At 44.3% G+C, this 18382-nt stretch overlaps 1 protein-coding gene across 2 annotated transcripts in view; it reads right to left on the bottom strand.

The window, feature by feature from the left end:
* PDE6A (phosphodiesterase 6A) overlaps window positions 1–18382 on the bottom strand; it is a 69028-nt gene that overhangs the window by 5076 nt on the left and 45570 nt on the right. For both annotated transcript variants that reach the window (XM_004280360.3, XM_004280361.2), the window contains 4 exons: window positions 15961–16070; window positions 14311–14398; window positions 14026–14126; window positions 13396–13503 (listed from right to left, as the gene is read on the bottom strand). In XM_004280360.3, coding sequence (XP_004280408.1) covers window positions 13396–13503; window positions 14026–14126; window positions 14311–14398; window positions 15961–16070 — 407 coding nt within the window. The remainder of the gene's footprint in view (window positions 1–13395; window positions 13504–14025; window positions 14127–14310; window positions 14399–15960; window positions 16071–18382) is intronic.

Genomic DNA, 18382 nt, shown 5'->3' with positions numbered 1-18382 from the left:
GTTGTGGCTCGCGGGCTCTAGAGCACAGGCTCAGTATTTGTGGCACACGGGCTTAGTTGCTCTGTGGCATGTGGGATCTTCCCGGACCAGGGCTGGAACCCATGTCCCCTGCATTGGCAGGTGGATTCTTAACCACTGCGCCACCAGTGAAGTCTCTAAAAGATAAATTCTTAAAGGAGTTTCACAATAATAGGAAGGTAAGACAGATATTATTACATAGGTAGGTACAATATAAGACAGAAGGGAGGGGACATGGGAAAAGAATTGGAGAAAGGGGCCAATTTGAGAATGTATTTCAGAGTCGGGGTGTAGTGGCATGAGCGTCTGGGATGGGAATGCTGAGGCCATGTACTATGGGCCTTAATTCCATGCTGGAATTAAGTGTAGGTGTATCCAATAAGCAGAAAGAGCTTTTGAAGGTTCAAGGCCAGGTCGTGACCTCATCAGAGCTGCTTGGCAGCACCTGTAGGGTGGAGCAGACAGGAGAGGGAGGGAAGAAGGAAGGAAGGAAGGAAGACGCTGCAGCAATGCAGGCAGGATGGCAGGAGGGCCTGACCTGCAGCAGTACCCGCGGGCTGGAAGAGCATGGGGTCAACCTCACGTGGTAGAGCCAACCCGACTTGGTGAGATGATGGGCATGGGCTGGGAAGGGAATAGTTGGAGAAGGTTGGGGCTCTGAACCTAACTAGTGGCTTGGATGATTTTACAATTTACCAGCTGTATCTGGCACAGGTTACATAAGCTGGTCTGGAAGGCCTGAGGAGTTATGAAATATTAACAGGTTTAACTATCTTCTTTTTTTTTTTGCGGTACGCGGGCCTCTCACTGTTGTGGCCTCTCCCAGTGCGGAGCACAGGCTCCGGACGTGCAGGCTCAGCGGCCATGGCTCAAGGGCCCAGCCGCTCCGCGGCATGTGGGATCTTCCCAGACCAGGGCATGAACCCGTGTCCCCTGTATCGGCAGGCGGACTCTCAACCACTGCGCCACCAGGGAAGCCCTTAACTATCTTTGATTAAGTAAACCCTCAAAAACTCATAGAAATCTTTAAGTAAGTAAGTTTTCAGGAATGCATACATCTCTTAGAAACACCTTTATACTTTGTAATAACTTCAGAACACATGCCTAATGCTTCATGTTGTGTTGTAGACGCTATGTTTACCATCACACACATTAAGCAAATGAATGTTTGGCTGTGAATCCAGGAGTCACCGGTTCCCTGCTACCCATCAGTGTCTACATTTTAAGCCCACAGTTGTGGCTTCAGGAGAGCACTGGAGGTTTACTTTCCTTGGCTGGAGAAATCATGTGAAAATCACTCCCAGCAATTAAGGAAACAACTAAGTGTTTTAGAGATAGAGATTTGGTACGTTCGTGGGATGTGGTGGGGAAGGGGGTGTGGGGGACACACCTGGACACCAGAAAAGCCAATCCAAAGCCTCGTGCTCTAAAGACAAGGCATTACATTCACTTCAGCACCACTGCCTTAGGTGTTCCGAGGCCAAGATGCTATGCTATGCATTAGGGATCCAGAGAGGCCTGCAGGGAGCTCATAGTCACTTAAGGAACATAGAGGGGAAGAAAAACACAAAAACTGTTATCACAATATGCTAAGTGGGATGGATGGTAGAAGTACAAGGTGCAAAGAAATAAAAATCCATGGGCTTCCCTGGTGGTGCAGTGGTTGAGGGTCTGCCTGCCGATGTAGGGGACACAGGTTCATGCCCTTGTCTGGGAGGATCCCACATGCCTCGGAGCGGCTGGGCCCGTGGGCCATGGCCGCTGGGCCTGCGTGTCCGGAGCCTGTGCTCTGCAACGGGAGGGGCCGCGGCGGTGAGAGGCCCGCGTACCTCAAAAAAAAAAAAAGAAAAAGAAAAAAAAAAGAAAAAAAAATCCAAAGGTGAGAGCAACTAGCTCGGTGCAGGGGCCTTCGGAGAGGTGACAGTGAGGCGGGGCCCTGAGGGGTGCATAGGAGCTCTCCAGGAGGAGAGAGAAGAAAGGGTATAGTGGGCAGAAGTGTGGTGGAGGGTACACGGCATTGCCACAGGGCAGAGGGCCATCCAGCAGGTGACTGTGGGAGCATTCATCTATCCATCCTTGTACGTGTATGCATGCCAGATGTCAGGCAGGGGCTGGTTCACAGCGCCCCTGTTCTCAGAGAGCTGGTGTTGGGGAGTCACACATGTATCTCACAAATATGTGTAAATGTGTAAACAACTGAATACTCTGAAGGAAAGGAGTCCTATTCTAGGAGATAACGTAACAAGAGAAACTGACCTAAGTCTGGGAGGTCAGGGAGGGCTTCCCTGAGGAAGTGGCCCTGGAGCTGATATCTGCTGGAAGTATAGCAGTGAACTTGGTGACAAAGGCAGTGGGAAAACACATTCCAGGCAGAGAGAACATCTAGTGCAAAGGCCCTGATGGAAGGAAGCCTGGCACACTCAAAGAGCTGGAAGGGAGGAAGAGCTCAGGGAGCAGGTGGCAGAGGGGGTGAGAGGGGACCCAAGAGATAAGCAGGGCAGACCCACAGAACCCAGGCTGCGGTGAGGGGACATCTTTATGCTAAGAGCAGCGGGAAAAGCCACTGAAGAGTGGAAGGGGTCACATTTGCATTTTACAGAGAACATAGTGGCTTCGGTACGGAGGGCACAGGAATGCCAGCCGGGAGCCCAGTTTGGAAGCCATTTCAGGATCCAGACAAGAGATGGACGTGGCAATAAAAGGAAGTGTCCAGATAGACAAGGCATTTAAGAAGTAAACTCAACAGGGTTTGGGGATAGATTAGACATGCAAAGTGAGGAAGAGGAAGATTTTAGGATGAAAGAGAGTAAAGGACAATAGGGTTATTATGCAGAAGAGAGTGAGAGTAAGTCATGAAGACTTGCTGAGAAATTTGAACCTTAGCCCCAAGGTAGGGGAGAGTCAGCGAGAGGAGGGGGTGGAGTTGAATGGGAGAACAGTATAAAACTCTGTACAAGGCTTTGGAATTAGAGCAGTTAGATTCTCACTCTTGTCCTTACTTGCCATATCTAGGGCAAGTGACTTAATGTCTTTGAGTCTTTCTCTGTTCTTTGGTGAAATGAGATAAGCATATTAGGTTGGATCATATGAAATTCTGATTTTGTGGGTCAAAAACTGTCGTAAGTCAGCAATTTCACAGGGTTCAATGCAATTTATCTGTCCTAGGGGTTACTGTGACCGTCACATAAGATGATTTTATAAGTGCCCTATGGTCCTCATCTTCATCGTTACTACCTTCATCACAATGACCAGGATGGGCTCCCGCTCACCTGGCCCAAAGCAAACGTTACTTCCCCACAGCTGGGATGCTCAGCAGTGCTTCTCCCTGACCCTTGGCTGACCCCTGAAAGCATCCCAGCCACCCTTGAGAGGCATTCAGTTCCTTCTTGGAATTACACCTGGACTGGAGGCTGTAGCCCGCGGGGAAAGTTTGAAGGGAGCCTGAGAAATCTGTGGGTGTCCGGGAGAGGGGTGGGTTGACTTGGATTCCAGTCCTTGATGTTCCACGAATGCCCGTGTGACACTAGGTAAGTCACTTTGTCTCTCTGGGCCTCACTTTTTTCATCTGTAAAACACTAACCCAGGAGCTGGCGAACTTTTTCTGTAAAGGGCCAGATAGTAAATATTTTAGGTTTTGCAGAGCAGGTAGGCTCGATAGCAGCTACTCAGTTTCATCATCGCGATGCGAAAGCAGCCATAGATAAGTCAAGACAAGGTCAGTTGGCGCCTGGCATCCAGTCTCCGGAAAGGTGACTGGGTAGGTGAGCGGTGCGGCCTGAGCTGCGTGGCCCGGGGCTTGAGAGGGGCTGGAGGCTGTTCACTCACCAAGCGCACTTCGCTGAGCGCTTACTGCCTGCCAGGCCCCACATAGATTCTGAGGATTTAGGATGTAGGAGTGCCGCCCTGGAGGCATTTACCACTGAAACAACTCTTAGTCCATTAGCCCCACCTTGTTGGGGATTGATGAGTTTTGGTTTGCAGTGTTTTCGGTGTCTTCGTGGTTTTCATACTTTCCGTCCAATCCTTCCCAAAGCTCCACTCTCTTGAACACAGTGAGTGCCTAACGTCAGAGAGCAGCTGAGGTTGGAGCCTTGATGAGCTCATTGGGTTTAAAGTGGCCCTTAATTGCTGCTTGACCACAGCTGCTTGAGGAGAGTGATTAAGGATTTTGAGAATCTTGGCCACTGTTTCATTAGTTGCGGATGTATATTAGAAGTATGTGTTTAGCACAGTGGTCGCCTTTTGGATTCAAGCACAAACAGTGTTTCTAAATTCTTTTTTTGGAGGGGGGCTGTGGGGGAGAAGGAAGGATTTATTACTTGCAGCAAGTAAGGAGAACACCAGGGATCTTTTCCCAAAGTAGTGTCTCCCCCAACTGCAAAATGGGGGAAGTTTTAAACTAAGGGTGCATGTGTAAACTCAGGGTACATGAGAAGGCTTAAGCAGAGGCGAATTCAGCATAGAATCGGGGCGAAGGTAGACAGAGACCAAGCTTTAGTTGAAGTCAGGAAGGTCCACATCATCATTCCATCCTTCGCCTGGGTGGGGGCCTTAGTTCCTGGTGTCAAGACTTACTGAAGCTCAGGTTCTTTATGTCTCGTGGCAGAAAGAATTCAGTGGGAAACAAAGTGATAGATAAGAAGTGGATTTATTTAGAGAGGTACACATTCCGTAGATGGAATGCGGTCCATCTCAAAAGGTGAGAGTGGCCCTGGGAGAGACAGTCCACAGACAGAGTGTGGGCCATGTCAGAGGGCAAGGGGCTGTTTCTAAATTCTTAATATTCATTCCTAGATCGATGAATCGATGGAAGGATGGATGGGGAAGGGGAGGACAGGCTGCTCAGTAAAAAAAAAAAAAAGACAGGGTCACTTATCTCTTAGGCAGTGCCTAGGGTTCAGGATACTTTTAGGGGCCCATGAAAATATTTAAATCTTAATTTCTTTTAAAAAAAGAATATAGTAATAGTAAATTTATGAATAATGAATGACTTTAGCCTGGATTATATTTGTCTTTATACCAACACAGTCATAAAATATGATTTTTATTTACATATTTAAATGGAGGAAGAAGCCATGAAGGCAAAAGTGCCTATGGCCCACAAAAGTCATAGTGTGGCCCTCCGTACAAGAATACCATTTTATTTACGGGTACTAAAATTTGACTTCTTATCATTTTTATTTGTTAGGAAATATTATTCTTTTGATTTTTTTTTTCCCCAACCATTTCAAAATGTAATCGCCATCTGAGCTCGTGGCAGGTGTCAGGCCTCACATTCTACCACTAGAGGATCTCTGATCCATGCACAGAAACCTTCCAGTGCATGGTTTGGTCAGACTATCCAGTGTGAGACCTGCAATTGGGTGGAGACGTAAAGGGTTTAATGACGAGTGAAAGTCACACCCCGATTCTGGAGGTACTGTAACACCTTGGTCCTACAGTAAACACACTAAAGTGGGGTGACCCAAGAGATAGCAATGCAGGAGACTCACAAAAGTCAATCGGCTTAAAATGCCTCAAGGATTGAGGTGAGGACTCCAAGATAATCAGAGCACAGGAGGGGGGTGTTGGGTTTTTTCCTCACAACAACCAATTCTGTCACCAACTAGGTGTCCTCTGATTCGATTCAATTCCATTCAATACAATTCACTTCTTTTTTTTTTTTTTTTAATTTATTTGGCTGCTCTGGGTCTTAGTTGCAGCACGTGAGATCTTTTAGCTGTGGCATGCGAACTCTTAGTTGCGGCATGTGGGATCTAGTTCTCTGACCAGGGATCGAACCTGGACCCCCTGCATTGGGAGCACGGAGTCTTAGACACTGGACCACCAGGGAAGTCCCAATACAATTCACTTCTGACACTAGCGTCAGACTTCACAGGTTTGAGGGCTTAGTCCCACGAGGCTACCCTCGCCTCAGAAGTCAGCTGCAAGTATCAGGTTCCCAGCTTACCCACACTTCTGACTTGACTACAGAGTCGGGGGTTCCCACAGGCCCCAGATTCAAAAATTTGCTAGGACAGCTCATAAAACTTCAGAAAACTCTTATTATACAGGATATAACTCAGGAATAGCCAAGTGGAAGAGGTGCATAGGAGAAGGTATGGGGTCGGGGGTGCCTACAGAGCTTCCATGCCCTTTTCAGACATGTCACCCTCCCAGCACGTAGATGTGTTCACTGACCTAGTAGCTCTTTGAACTCTGTTGTTTAGAGGTTTTTAATGGCATTTTTACGACATAAGCATGATTTATTAAATCACTGGCCGTTGGTAACTAATTTAGTCTCCAGTCCTTTCCCCTCCCCAGAGGTTGGGCTGGGGCTGAAAGTTCCAAGCTTCTAATCAAGACTTCATCTTTCTGGTGATCAGCCCCTACCCTGAAGCCCTCTGGGGTCCCACCAAGAGTTGCTTCATTAGAACAAAAGACACTCCTGCCAAGCCTATGACTCTTACTGCTATCAAGGGTTTTAGAGCTCAGTGTCAGGAAATGGGGACAAAGGCCAAATATATATGTCTATTTATACCACAGGAAGAGCCTAACACCGTACCTGCCGTGAGCAACGCTGCACAGCATTCCACGTGTCTCAGCTCAGCCCCTGTCATAATCCATAAGGTAGGTACTACCAGTATCCTCTTTCAGCAGATGAGAAAACTGAGGCACGGAGAGGTGACGTAAACTACTCAAGGTCAAACAACAAAAAGTGAGAGAGCTGAGACTTGAACCCAGACTCTCTGGTGCCGAAGCACAAGTGTGTAACAGGTACAATGTACCCAGGTATGAAGCAGCTCTAATTATGTGTCTAATCGACGGACCAACTCCAAGACTGCTTTACAGCAGTGGTTTTCAACCAGGTGCAGTTTTTGCCCCCCAGGGATATTTGGCAATGCCTGGAGATATTTTTGCTTGTCACAACTGGGGAGGAGGGGCTGTTACTGGTATCTAGTGAGCAGAAACCAGGGGCTGCTACTTGCTTCTAGTGAGCAGAAACCAGGGATTTCATCTACTAAGTGAAATCTTAAAATGCACAGAATAGCCCCTATAACAAAGAGTTGTTGTCCCCAAATGTCAATAGTGTTAAGATTGAGAACCCTGCTTTATAGATCTTCAACATTTTTCACTGAGTGCCTAGCTGAAGAATTCTGAAGAATGTTTATCTTCTTGTACATTTTTAAGTTGACATCTTGCTATTAAAATGATTACATCATTCTTTAAGTATAAAGGAATCTAAATAGCGTAGCATTTTCATATCAACCATCAGCACATCACCCATTTAAAAACAGAGACAAGCTTTTCTTTAAGAGTCTGGAATTTTAAAGACTGAAATGTAGGATCAGAAACCATAAAACTTCTAGAGGAAAGTATAGGCAGAACACTCTTTGACATAAATTGTAGCAATATATATATATTTGGATTGGTCTTCTAAAGCAAAGGAAATAAAAGCAAAAAATAAACAAATGGGGCTTCCCTTGTGGTGCAGTGGTTGGGAATCTGCCTGCCAATGGAGGGGACGCGGGTTCGAGCCCTGGTCCGGGAGGATCCCACATGCCGGGAGCAGCTGGGCCTGAGCTCCACAGCTGCTGAGTGTGCGCTCTGGAGCCCGTGAGCCACAGTTGCTGAGCCCATGTGCCACAGCTACTGAGCCTGCGCTCTGGAGCCCGTGCTCTGCAACGGGAGAGGCCACCGCAGTGAGAGGCCCAGGCATCGTGGCAAGGAGTGGCCCCCACTCTCCGCAGCTGGAGTGGGCCCGCGCACAGCAGCGAAGATCCAATGCAGCCAAAAATAAATAAATAAAATTTTAAAAAATATATTAAAAATAAATAAATAAACAAATGGGACCTAATTAAACTTAAAAGCTTTTTCACAGCAAAGGAAACTGTTGACAAACCAAAAAGACAACCTATAGAATGGGAGAAAATATTTGCAATTGATATGACCAATAAGGGGTTAATATCCAAAAATGTAAAACAGTTCATACAATTCAACATCAAAAAAATAAACAACCTAAACAAAACAAAACAAAATATCCTGATTAAAAAATGGGCAGAATGGGATTCCCTGGTGGCGCAGTGGTTGAGAGTCCGCCTGCCGATGCAGGGGACACGGGTTCGTGCCCAGGTCTGGGAGGATCCCACATGCCGCAGAGCAGCTGGGCCCGTGAGCCATGGCCGCTGAGCCTGCGCGTCCGGAGCCTGCGCTCCGCAGTGGGAGAGGCCACAGCAGTGAGAGGCCCGCGTGCCACGGAAAAAAAAAAAAAAAAAAAATGGGCAGAAGAACTGAATAGATATTTTTCCCAAGAGGAAATGCAGATGGCCAATAGGCACATGGAAAGATGCTCAACATTGCTAATCATCAGGGAGCTGCAAGTCAAAACCACGATGAGATATCACCTCACACCTGTCAGAATGGCTATCATAAAAAAACAAAACAAAACGAAACACAAATAATAAACGTTGGTGAGGGTGTGGAGAAAAGGGAACTCTCGTACGCTGCTGGTGGGAATGTAAATTGGTGCAGCCACTGTGGAAAACAGTATGAAAGTTTCTCAAAAAACTAAAAATAGAACTACCATATGACCCAGCAATTCCACTCCTGGGTATATATTCAAAAAAAACAAAAACAGTAATTTGAAAAGATACATGCACCCCAATGTTCATAGCAGCATTATTTACAATTGCCAAGGTATTGAAGCAACCTAAGTGTCTGTCGACAGATGAATGGATAAAGAAGATGTGGTACGTATATACAAGGGAATATTACTCAGCCATAAAATGAAGAAATTTTGCCATGTGCAGCAACATAGATGGACTTGGACAGTATTATGCTAAGTGAAATCAGTCAGAGTAAGGGAAATATTGTATGATGTCACTTAAATGTGGAATCTAAAAAAAACAACGAACTAGTGAATGTGAAAAAAAAAGAAGCAGACTCACAGATATGAAGCACAAGCTGGAGATATAGTGGTTACCAGTAGGAAGAGGGAAGTGGGGAGAGGCGATATAAAGGCAGGGAATTAAGAGGTACAAACTACTATGTGAAAAATAAGCTATAGGATATCTTGTACAACACAGGGAATATAGCCAATAATTTATAATAACTATAAATGGAGTATAACCTTTAAAAATTGTGAACCACCATATTGTACACCTGTAACATATTAATATTGTACATCAACTATATACTTCAATTAAAAAAAAAAGTCTGGAATTTTGCATTCTTCCTTTACTTCATAAACTTGTATTTCCAGTTGACTTCCCCCACAGATTTTTATCCTAATGTTTTGTGTGTGTGTGTGTGTGTGTGTGTATGTATGTATGTATATATGTGTATAACTGTATACATATCACAGACATTCAAAAACATATGTATATGAAATGTATTGATTACCCTTTCATACTTATTTGCAACCAAATATGTCCATTAGTTGAAATCATATAACTAAACAATGCTGTCTTTGACCATAGGTCTCCAAGTGTTGAAAACTTTTCTTTTGGATTGAGTTATTATTATTACACGCTTAACCAATACAATAAAATATATTACCTATTTTTAGAAATTATTAAACACTCAAATATTTTTGGAAATTCATCTACTGATGAGATAGGATGGGACTATTTTTTAAAAATCAGTTAACAAATTGGGAATTCCCTGGCGGTTCAGTGGTTAGGACTCTGCGCTTTCACTGCTGAGGGCACGGGTTCAATCCCAGGCTGGGGATAAGATCCCGCAAGTCGTGTGGTGCAGCCAAAAAGAAAAAACAATCAGTTAATGAATGAATACTTCTTATTGCAAGACTGATTAGATGCAATAATTAGAAACCCTGGGAATGGAAGGAGTTTTGTCACAATGTCATTCCATTCTTTAAATTCTTCCAAATTTATCTATCAGAAGCCCTCCCTTGGGTTTATAATGCCACGATTAAAAGAAGCTTTGAGGACACCAGTATTTATTGTCCCTCTGTATGATGCCCCAGAGGTCTTTGCACCATAGACTTCAAAAAAGGGTGAGTTTGCCTTTATTTTGTAACATGGGAGAAGAGTGAGGAACTGACCATGCCTCACCTACTGTGCTTTCTCCAGAAGATAATGTAAAGAGAGAGAACACTGATTCCCTTGCGGCTATCCAAGCCTATATTTGTCTAGGAAGGCTTTGGGGGGGGTATGTGTGCTCAGTGAAGACTGCCGCTCAAGACTACCTTGGCTTTTACAGTGATTGAAGAAGTCCTGCCTCTGGCTTTTCAAAAATTTTTGAAACCCTTAATATCATTTCTTTGTAAAGTCTGCATGACATTGCATTGTGTGAAAATACCATAATGTATTTAACCTGGTGCCCCATGATGGTTATTTAAGGTTTTTTCAATATTTTTTGTGATTACGAATAATGCTGCAATGAATAACTTTGTGCATACTCCTTGAAGCACATGTGGGAGAAAATCTGGAGGGTAAATCCTAGATGTGGGATTGCTGGGTCAAAGAGTATGGCCGGTTACAATTTTGATAGGCATTGCCCTCCATAAAACTGTCCCTACTGGGGAGTTCCCTGGTGGTCCAGTGGTTGGGACTCAGCACTCTCATTGCCATGGCCCAGGTTCAATCCCTGGTCGGGAAACTAAGATCAAAGATAAGCAAACTTTAAAACACACACACACACACACACACACACAAACAAAACAAAAATCTGCACCTATTTACATTCCCACCACAGTGAATAGGATTGCCTGTTGCCCCTCACTCTGCCCAACACCATGTGTTAGCAAACATTTAATCTTTGCCAGTAAGAGGGATGAACAATTATATCTCGAGGTACTTTTATTTTGCATTTCTCTCACTATGGGTAAGGTCATCATCTATTCATATGTTTACATCCCACTGTAATTCCTTTTCTGGGTTATATCTATTCATGCCGTTTGCTCTTTTTTCTGTGGGATTAGGCTTTTTCTTGAATTGTATTAACACTACTAAGGAAATTAGCTCTTTTTCTGTCAGAAGTGTTGCACATATTTCCCCCCAGTGTATCATTTGCATTCTGACTTTAGCTATGTGTTCTTGTGTGTGTTGTGCAGAAATCTCTAATTTTTATGTAGTCAAATGTATCGATCTATTCATGTCTTGAATTTTATGTCACACGTAGAAAAGCTTACTCTTTTTAATTGTCCCGTGCTTTCTTCCTCTCTCCATATTTTTAGTTTGTTTTCTCATTATTTTAAAATCCTTGATTCATCTAGAATTTATTTGCTATAAGAGTGAAATAGGGATTTACCTCTGTGGTAGAATATGAAATGTATTTGGTTTTTGTCCCTGGTTCCTCACACAGAGGTCCTAAAACTCTTGAAATTTCCTGCGTGATAGGAGTGTCTTATCCTTCCCAAGAAGCCCCCCTTTAGATTTACGCTAATGAGGTGATATAGGGCGACTTAGGATAGGGTCCCTAGGTGGGTTCGGGTAGGGCTGGTCACCAGAAAGACCAAGTGAATAGAGGGATGGGACTTTCACCCCCACCTGCTGGCCTCTTGGAAAGGGTTGGGAGGAGCTGCAGATTAAGTTTTATAAAAACTCTTGAACAATGAGATTTAATAAGGTTCAGGGTTGGTGAATACACCCCAGTTCCATGGGGATGGAAGCCCCTGCTTTCAGGGCCCTTCTGGCCTTACCCTATGTACCTGTTTGGCCGTTCTTCTGTATTCTTTATAATAACCTTTATAATAAACTGGTAATGTAAGTAAACATTTCTCTGAGTTCTGTGACCCACTCTAACAAACTAATTGAACCCAAGGAGGTGGTCATGGGAGCATCCAATTTATAGCTAGTCAATCAGAAGCACAGGCAACATGGACTTGCCATTGGTGTCTGAAAGGAAGCCAGTCTCGTGGGGCTGAGCCCTTAGTAAGTGGGGTCTGACACTATCTCCGGGTTGATAGTGTGAGAATTGAGTGAAATTTGTAGGACAAGCAGTCAGTGCTCACTGAGAACTGAAGAATTGCTTGCTGGTCTTGGAAAAAAACAATCAGACCGCCTCATTGTCCCAACACCATTTATGAAATTATCCCGTTCACTGGCAGAAAATCCACTTTTAGCATAGGCATTGTCTTTTGAGTCTGTTCATTGACCTGTCCTTCTCATGCCTAGGACTGAACTGCCTTCAGTTCTGCTGGTCCCTATTATTTCCTTTCTCTTTCAGAATTTTTTGGCTTGTTTTGCATACTTATTTCTCATAAGGATTTTGGAATTGGCTTCCTAATTCTCCCCAAAATAAAATCGATATTTTCCTTGGAATCACTTTAAATGAATAACTAAATAGGGAGAATAGATAGCTTTTCTAATAATAAGACCCCCGGTCCAAGAACTTGGTGTTCTTTCCAGTCATTCAGTTCTTCTGCAGCACCATTTTGAAATGTCCAGCAGGGCAGCTCCTGGTCTGCCCGGGAGCAGCTGTAGCCAGTGTGTGCCTCCTTGTTCAGTGGTGCAGATCGCCCTGCTCCCCAGGATGGGAGGACCTTTGGGGAGGCCTGCTTGGACAACTTCAGAGCTGAGGGAAAGACTGGCCACTTGCCTAGTCTTCCCTGAGCCTGTCCCAGCAGCTGCCCCTTCTCTGTTGCAGGGACTTGTAACATTTGTGACTTAATTAAACCTCATCTCCACAGAAGCATCTGGGGATAAACTAACAACACCTCTTTGGGTACTGGGCCAGGACTTGTTTCCTTTGACATCAACACCCAGGACCTGTCACAGGGGAGCCAGGGGAGCCATTGGCTTGGGCCACATATTCAAGAAAAGCCTCAGATGTACACTTCTCACCCCATCATCAATTGAAGTGAATCATGGAAGCACACTGAGAGAAACTAAAAGAAGACATTCACCAGAAAACTTAAAGTTGCATCCCATTACCAGACCTTGTGCCAGCAAAGCACTAAATATCACACAACTCATGGAACTAATTTGTGAATTGCACAGCTGTTTTGCAGGCCATTGCCATGCATAAAAGAACACTCAAGAAATTAAGCCTACAGATTTTGAGTGACATTTAGCTGTCACTCAAACCATAATTGGTATAATGCTCTATGTTTTATCAAAAACTTTAAAGTTACATCACTTTACCACAAAAATTCTGCATTTTAGGATAGAAATACTTCAAATAGTGTACTTTTTGTATACAAAGAAGTAAAATGATAGTATACTTTCTCGTATTTTTGTGTTAGAGTAAAGATGAAACATATAATTTCTGCAATGCTGTTTTGGCATAACTTCTTTGCTTCATATGTCAGAGGCCTCCATAATGGAAAGTGTCCCAGGGCTCTCTTGAAGGCAGCAAGGCCTGTCAGTGCAGAATTTTGCCTTATGACCCTGGGCTTAGGGGGATCAGGGTTTGAGCCCTGTCTCAACTCACATAACGATTTCCTTCCGTGTCTGATCCAGCATCATGTACTGCGTCCACTCCTGTTGAGTCTCATATGTCTTAGACTGATCCACGATCTTTTGGAACATCGTCCTCTTCCTACAAAACACACCAGTTTGTTAAAGGAGCACATCTTAGAATAAGGCAACCCCTGGCCGCCTAATGTTGGCTGTTTCAGACAGAGGCTAATTAAAACAACGTAATTAAAGAAAAGAAAAAAAAAGGTGAAAAGAACCAACGCCTGGGAGTGAAGACCTAAGTTCTAACTCAGACTCTACCATGGATTTTTTATCTGATCTTAGCTAATCTTCCCCTGGATCTCAGTTTCCCCATCTGTATAATGGGGGTAAAAATATCTAATTCATAGAGCTGTAGTGAGAGTCGATGTGTCCATAGCAAAAGTATGGTGCCTGGCACAGAGCATATACTAAATCAGTTAGAACTGTGGTGTTCATTATCATTATAATCATTGCTATTCTTTTTTTTGACCACACTGGGTGGCTTGTGGGATCTTAGTTCCCCGACCAGGGATGGAACCCGGGCCCATGGCAGTCTTAACAACTGGTTTGCCAGGGAATTCCCTAATCATTGTTATTCTTAAAATGAAGAAGAAACACCAACTTGAAATACAAGGCGAGGTCTGTAGCAATGATCGCGATGTCCATCATGTGGATTGCATGCTCATGCTGCCTGCGATTGAGGTTTTGAAAGATATTCAAGCTCTAAAGAGAAAACCATAGGAGAGATATAGGAAGTGATGCTGGCAGTAAAGTTGCTCAACTACTGATGGCCGCCCCAGGTGATGGGAGAGGCAGCCCGGGCCAATGCCTGGCCACACTCAGGCTTCTTGTGAGATGGGCACTCCTTCTCAGGCCCCAAAGCCAGTTTAGAGGGTCCTCATCCTACCTCATCTCTCAGCAATGTTTTGCCAAACTCCAAGTGGTGTCTTTCCAAGATGGAGGACCCATGGAGCTTGGCCAGTGGGTTCTGGGATCTGAATGGGAGAGAAAGAGAGACACACAGAGAGAGAGAGGATCAGTATGAAATGGCTGAGGTGAAGGCTAAAAACATCATCCATTCCTGTCACCTCCTAGTTCTGCAGGCAGAGAGGTTGAAGTTCAGGAATAAGAAGGAATTTGCCACACAGTAGGACTGTGGGAAATAGGACTAGATAGCAGGTGTCCTGACCCTCAGGCTTTAGTTTTGTCCACAATTGACTCTGGGCTTCTTTGAGGTCATGCACTCCCTAGAAGTGTGGACCCTTATCTCCAGAAAAAGACACAAACACAGTGCCACGTGCACTTTTAGAAACTTATTGGCCCAGTGCCAATCCATGGACATTGGCACTGGGCTGTACTTTGAACATCACAAAGCCCCAGATCCTCCATACCTGATCCTTAGGGGAAGCCACTGAATTCCCACAAGCAATATATTTATTCATGTCTTTATTCAATAAGTATTTGTTGAGCCCTTTTTATGCGCCAAGCACTGAGATCAGTACTTAGCTTCCCACGAGGTAAAATGTAAACACAATCTCTAAACTTGCAGCAGCCGGAAAGAACTGAGAAGACTCAGAGAAGCATGTTCTAGGGCTTGTTAATGACTTACAGGCTGTGGGCCCTGGGAAGAGCCTCAGTTTCCTCATTTATAATATGGGTATCACACTCGTCCCTGCTCTGCCCAGCCCACAAGGTGGTCACGAGGGTCCCCCAGAACATGGTTCAAGGACTCTGCTTCAGAGACTATCTAGAATATAAGCTCTGTGAGGACAGGGACTGTGTCTGGTTTGCTCACCCTGGTACCTCCTTTGCCTAGCCTAGGGCCTACCACACTGGTGTTAGGAGCATTGTAAACCCAAGGTGAATAAATGAACCGTTCTCAGTTACTAACATCTTGGCTTGAATTAATTCAACAGGTAGGAAGGGAAGGAGAAGAGTGAAGAAGTTTAATATATTAGTTTCCTGTTGTTGCTCTGACACATTACCACAAACTGAATGGCTTACAACAATAAAATTTTATTATCTTACAGCTCTGGAGTTCAAAGTCTAAAATGGGTCCGCAGAGCTGCTTCCCTTCTGGAGGCTGTAGTGGAAAATCTGTTTCCTTGCCTTTTCTAGCTTCTAGAGGCCCCCTACATTCCTTGGCTTGTGGCCCATCCTCCATCTTCCAAGCCAACAGTGTAGCATCTTCTGTCCTCTCTGACATCCCCACCACCTCCCTCTTATAAGGACACTTCTGACTATGTGGGGCCCACTTGGATAACCCAAGATAATCCCTATATTTCAACATCCTTAACTTAATCACAGGCATGAAGTTTTTTTTTGAATGTAAGGCAACATATTCCCAGGCTCCAGGCATTGGGGTGTGGACATATTTGAGGGTCATTATTCTGTCTATCACAGGAGTTTACCCAGATCCAAAGGGCAGGAAGAAGTGGGAAGCTGTGGACTGTGGGACTTCTCCTTGGCAAGCGAGTCTATCTGAGATCCATCCAGATCTAGGTAATCAATCCTGGAGGCAGGAGGTAGAGAGGAGGGCCAGTAAGCACTGACTCACTTCATTTGGTAGAGATTGTTGGTGCCTCTGTGGTCAATGTCATGGCAGAAGGCGGCAGTGACCATGGCCAGGGCCTCCAGGTCTGTGAAGTATTGCTTCAGCTTTCCAGTCTGGAAGAGCAGTCAGAGATAGCACTCACTCCTTTCTTGTGGGGGTTGGAAGCAGGGCTGAGAACTCAGGTGTGAGGGGGAGGGCTTGGAGCTTGGAAACATAGGTCTGATCTTAGCTCGACCCATGGCGCCCCAGGGTGACCAGATGTTTGCTGGGACTCAGGGGTTTTCTGGGATGTGGGACTTTCTGTGCTAGAACTGGGACAGTCCCAGGCAAATGGGGCTGGTGCGTCACCTTACTCCTGAGTGAACTTAGCTGGTCGCATCTCCCTCTGGGCCTCAGTATCTCATTGTGCACACTCAAGGTGGAGGACATCAGACTGGATGATTGTTGAGAAACTGACAGCCCTCGAGTTTTAGGATTTAGAGTGTTTTTGAACATGACCAGACTGGTAAAGCAAACCTTCCAAGCCTGGTCTACCGATTCAAGGACAGCCCAGAAGAATTTTTCCCTGAGCCTCTTGCAAGTACTTAACTCCTTGTTTGTGCAGGTTGTTGGAGTCAAGGGTGAAAAGAGCCCTGGGGAGGTGATGCTGACTCTGTGACTCTAAGAAATAAATCAAGTTTAAGGGGTGTGTTTTTCACCCTCAATGACAGCCTAGCCAGAATTCCTGCCTCCTGGCCCTAGAGCTTACTCTGCCCTGACCATTCCGGCCACAAGGGAAAGGAATGAGGATGAGGAGCCTGGGCAAGGGCAGAGAAGTGTGTCATAACCTGGATGGGAAAACACTTTTAAATGAAATATAGAAACTGCAAACCCTCTGAGACAAAAAGACTGACACATACACATAGGTATGTCCATCCAAGGACACAGTAGCACTGTGTGTAATAGTGAAAGATCGAAAACAGCCCCCATGTCCAACAACAGGGGAGCTGGGTAAAGAAATTATGGTCTACTTGAACAATGCAGAGTACTCTGAAGCCATAAAATTAGATCCTGGATAGGCCTTAAAAACATTCAGTGGAGGCTTCACAGGCGAATTCTGTTAAACATTTAGAGAAGAGCTAACACCTATCCTTCTCAAACTCTTCCAAAATATAGCAGAGGGAGGAACACTGCCAGACTCATTCTATGAGACCACCATCACCTTGATACCAAAACCAGACAAGGATGTCACAAAGAAAGAAAACTACAGGCAAATATCACTGATGAACATAGATGCAAAAATCCTCAACAAAATACTAGCAAACAGAATCCAACAACACATTAAAAGGATCATACACCATGATCAAGTGGGGTTTATTCAAGGAATGCAAGGATTCTTCAATATACGCAAATCAATCAACGTGATACACCATATTAACAAATTGAAGGAGAAAAACCATATGATCATCTCAATAGATGCAGAGAAAGCTTTCAACAAAATTCAACACCCATTTATGATAAAAACCCTGCAGAAAGTAGGCATAGAGGGAACTTTCCTCAACATAATAAAGGCCATATATGACAAACCCACAGCCAACATCGTCCTCAATGGTGAAAAACTGAAAGCATTTCCACTAAGATCAGGAACAAGACAAGGTTGCCCACTCTTACCACTCTTATTCAACACAGTTTTGGAAGTTTTAGCCACAGCAATCAGAGAAGAAAAGGAAATAAAAGGAATCCAAATCAGAAAAGAAGAAGTAAAGCTGTCACTGTTTGCAGATGACATGATACTATACATAGAGAATCCTAAAGATGCTACCAGAAAACTACTAGAGCTAATCAATGAATTTGGTAAAGTAGCAGGATACAAAATTAATGCACAGAAATCTCTGGCATTCCTATACACTAATGATGAAAAATCTGAAAGTGAAATCAAGAAAGCACTCCCATTTACCATTGCAACAAAAAGAATAAAATATCTAGGAATAAACCTACCTAAGGAGACAAAAGACCTGTATGCAGAAAATTATAAGACACTGATGAAAGAAATTAAAGATGATACAAATAGATGGAGAGATATACCATGTTCTTGGATTGGAAGAATCAACATTGTGAAAATGACTCTACTACCCAAAGCAATCTACAGATTCAATGCAATCCCTATCAAACTACCAGTGGCATTTTTCACAGAACTAGAACAAAAAATTTCACAATTTGTATGGAAACACAAAAGACCCCAAATAGCCAAAGCAATCTTGAGAACGAAAAATGGAGCTGGAGGAATCAGGCTCCCTGACTTCAGACTATACTACAAAGCTACAGTAATCAAGACAGTATGGTACTGGCACAAAAACAGAAAGATAGATCAATAGAACAGGACAGAAAGCCCAGAGATAAACCCACGCACATATGGTCACCTTATCTTTGATAAAGGAGGCAGAAA

The sequence above is a fragment of the Orcinus orca genome, chromosome 3 (genome assembly GCF_937001465.1).
Source record: "Orcinus orca chromosome 3, mOrcOrc1.1, whole genome shotgun sequence".
NCBI lineage: Eukaryota > Metazoa > Chordata > Mammalia > Artiodactyla > Delphinidae > Orcinus > Orcinus orca.
The sequence above is the reverse complement of the archived record's forward strand: the minus strand, read 5'-3'. Positions and strand labels throughout refer to the sequence as shown.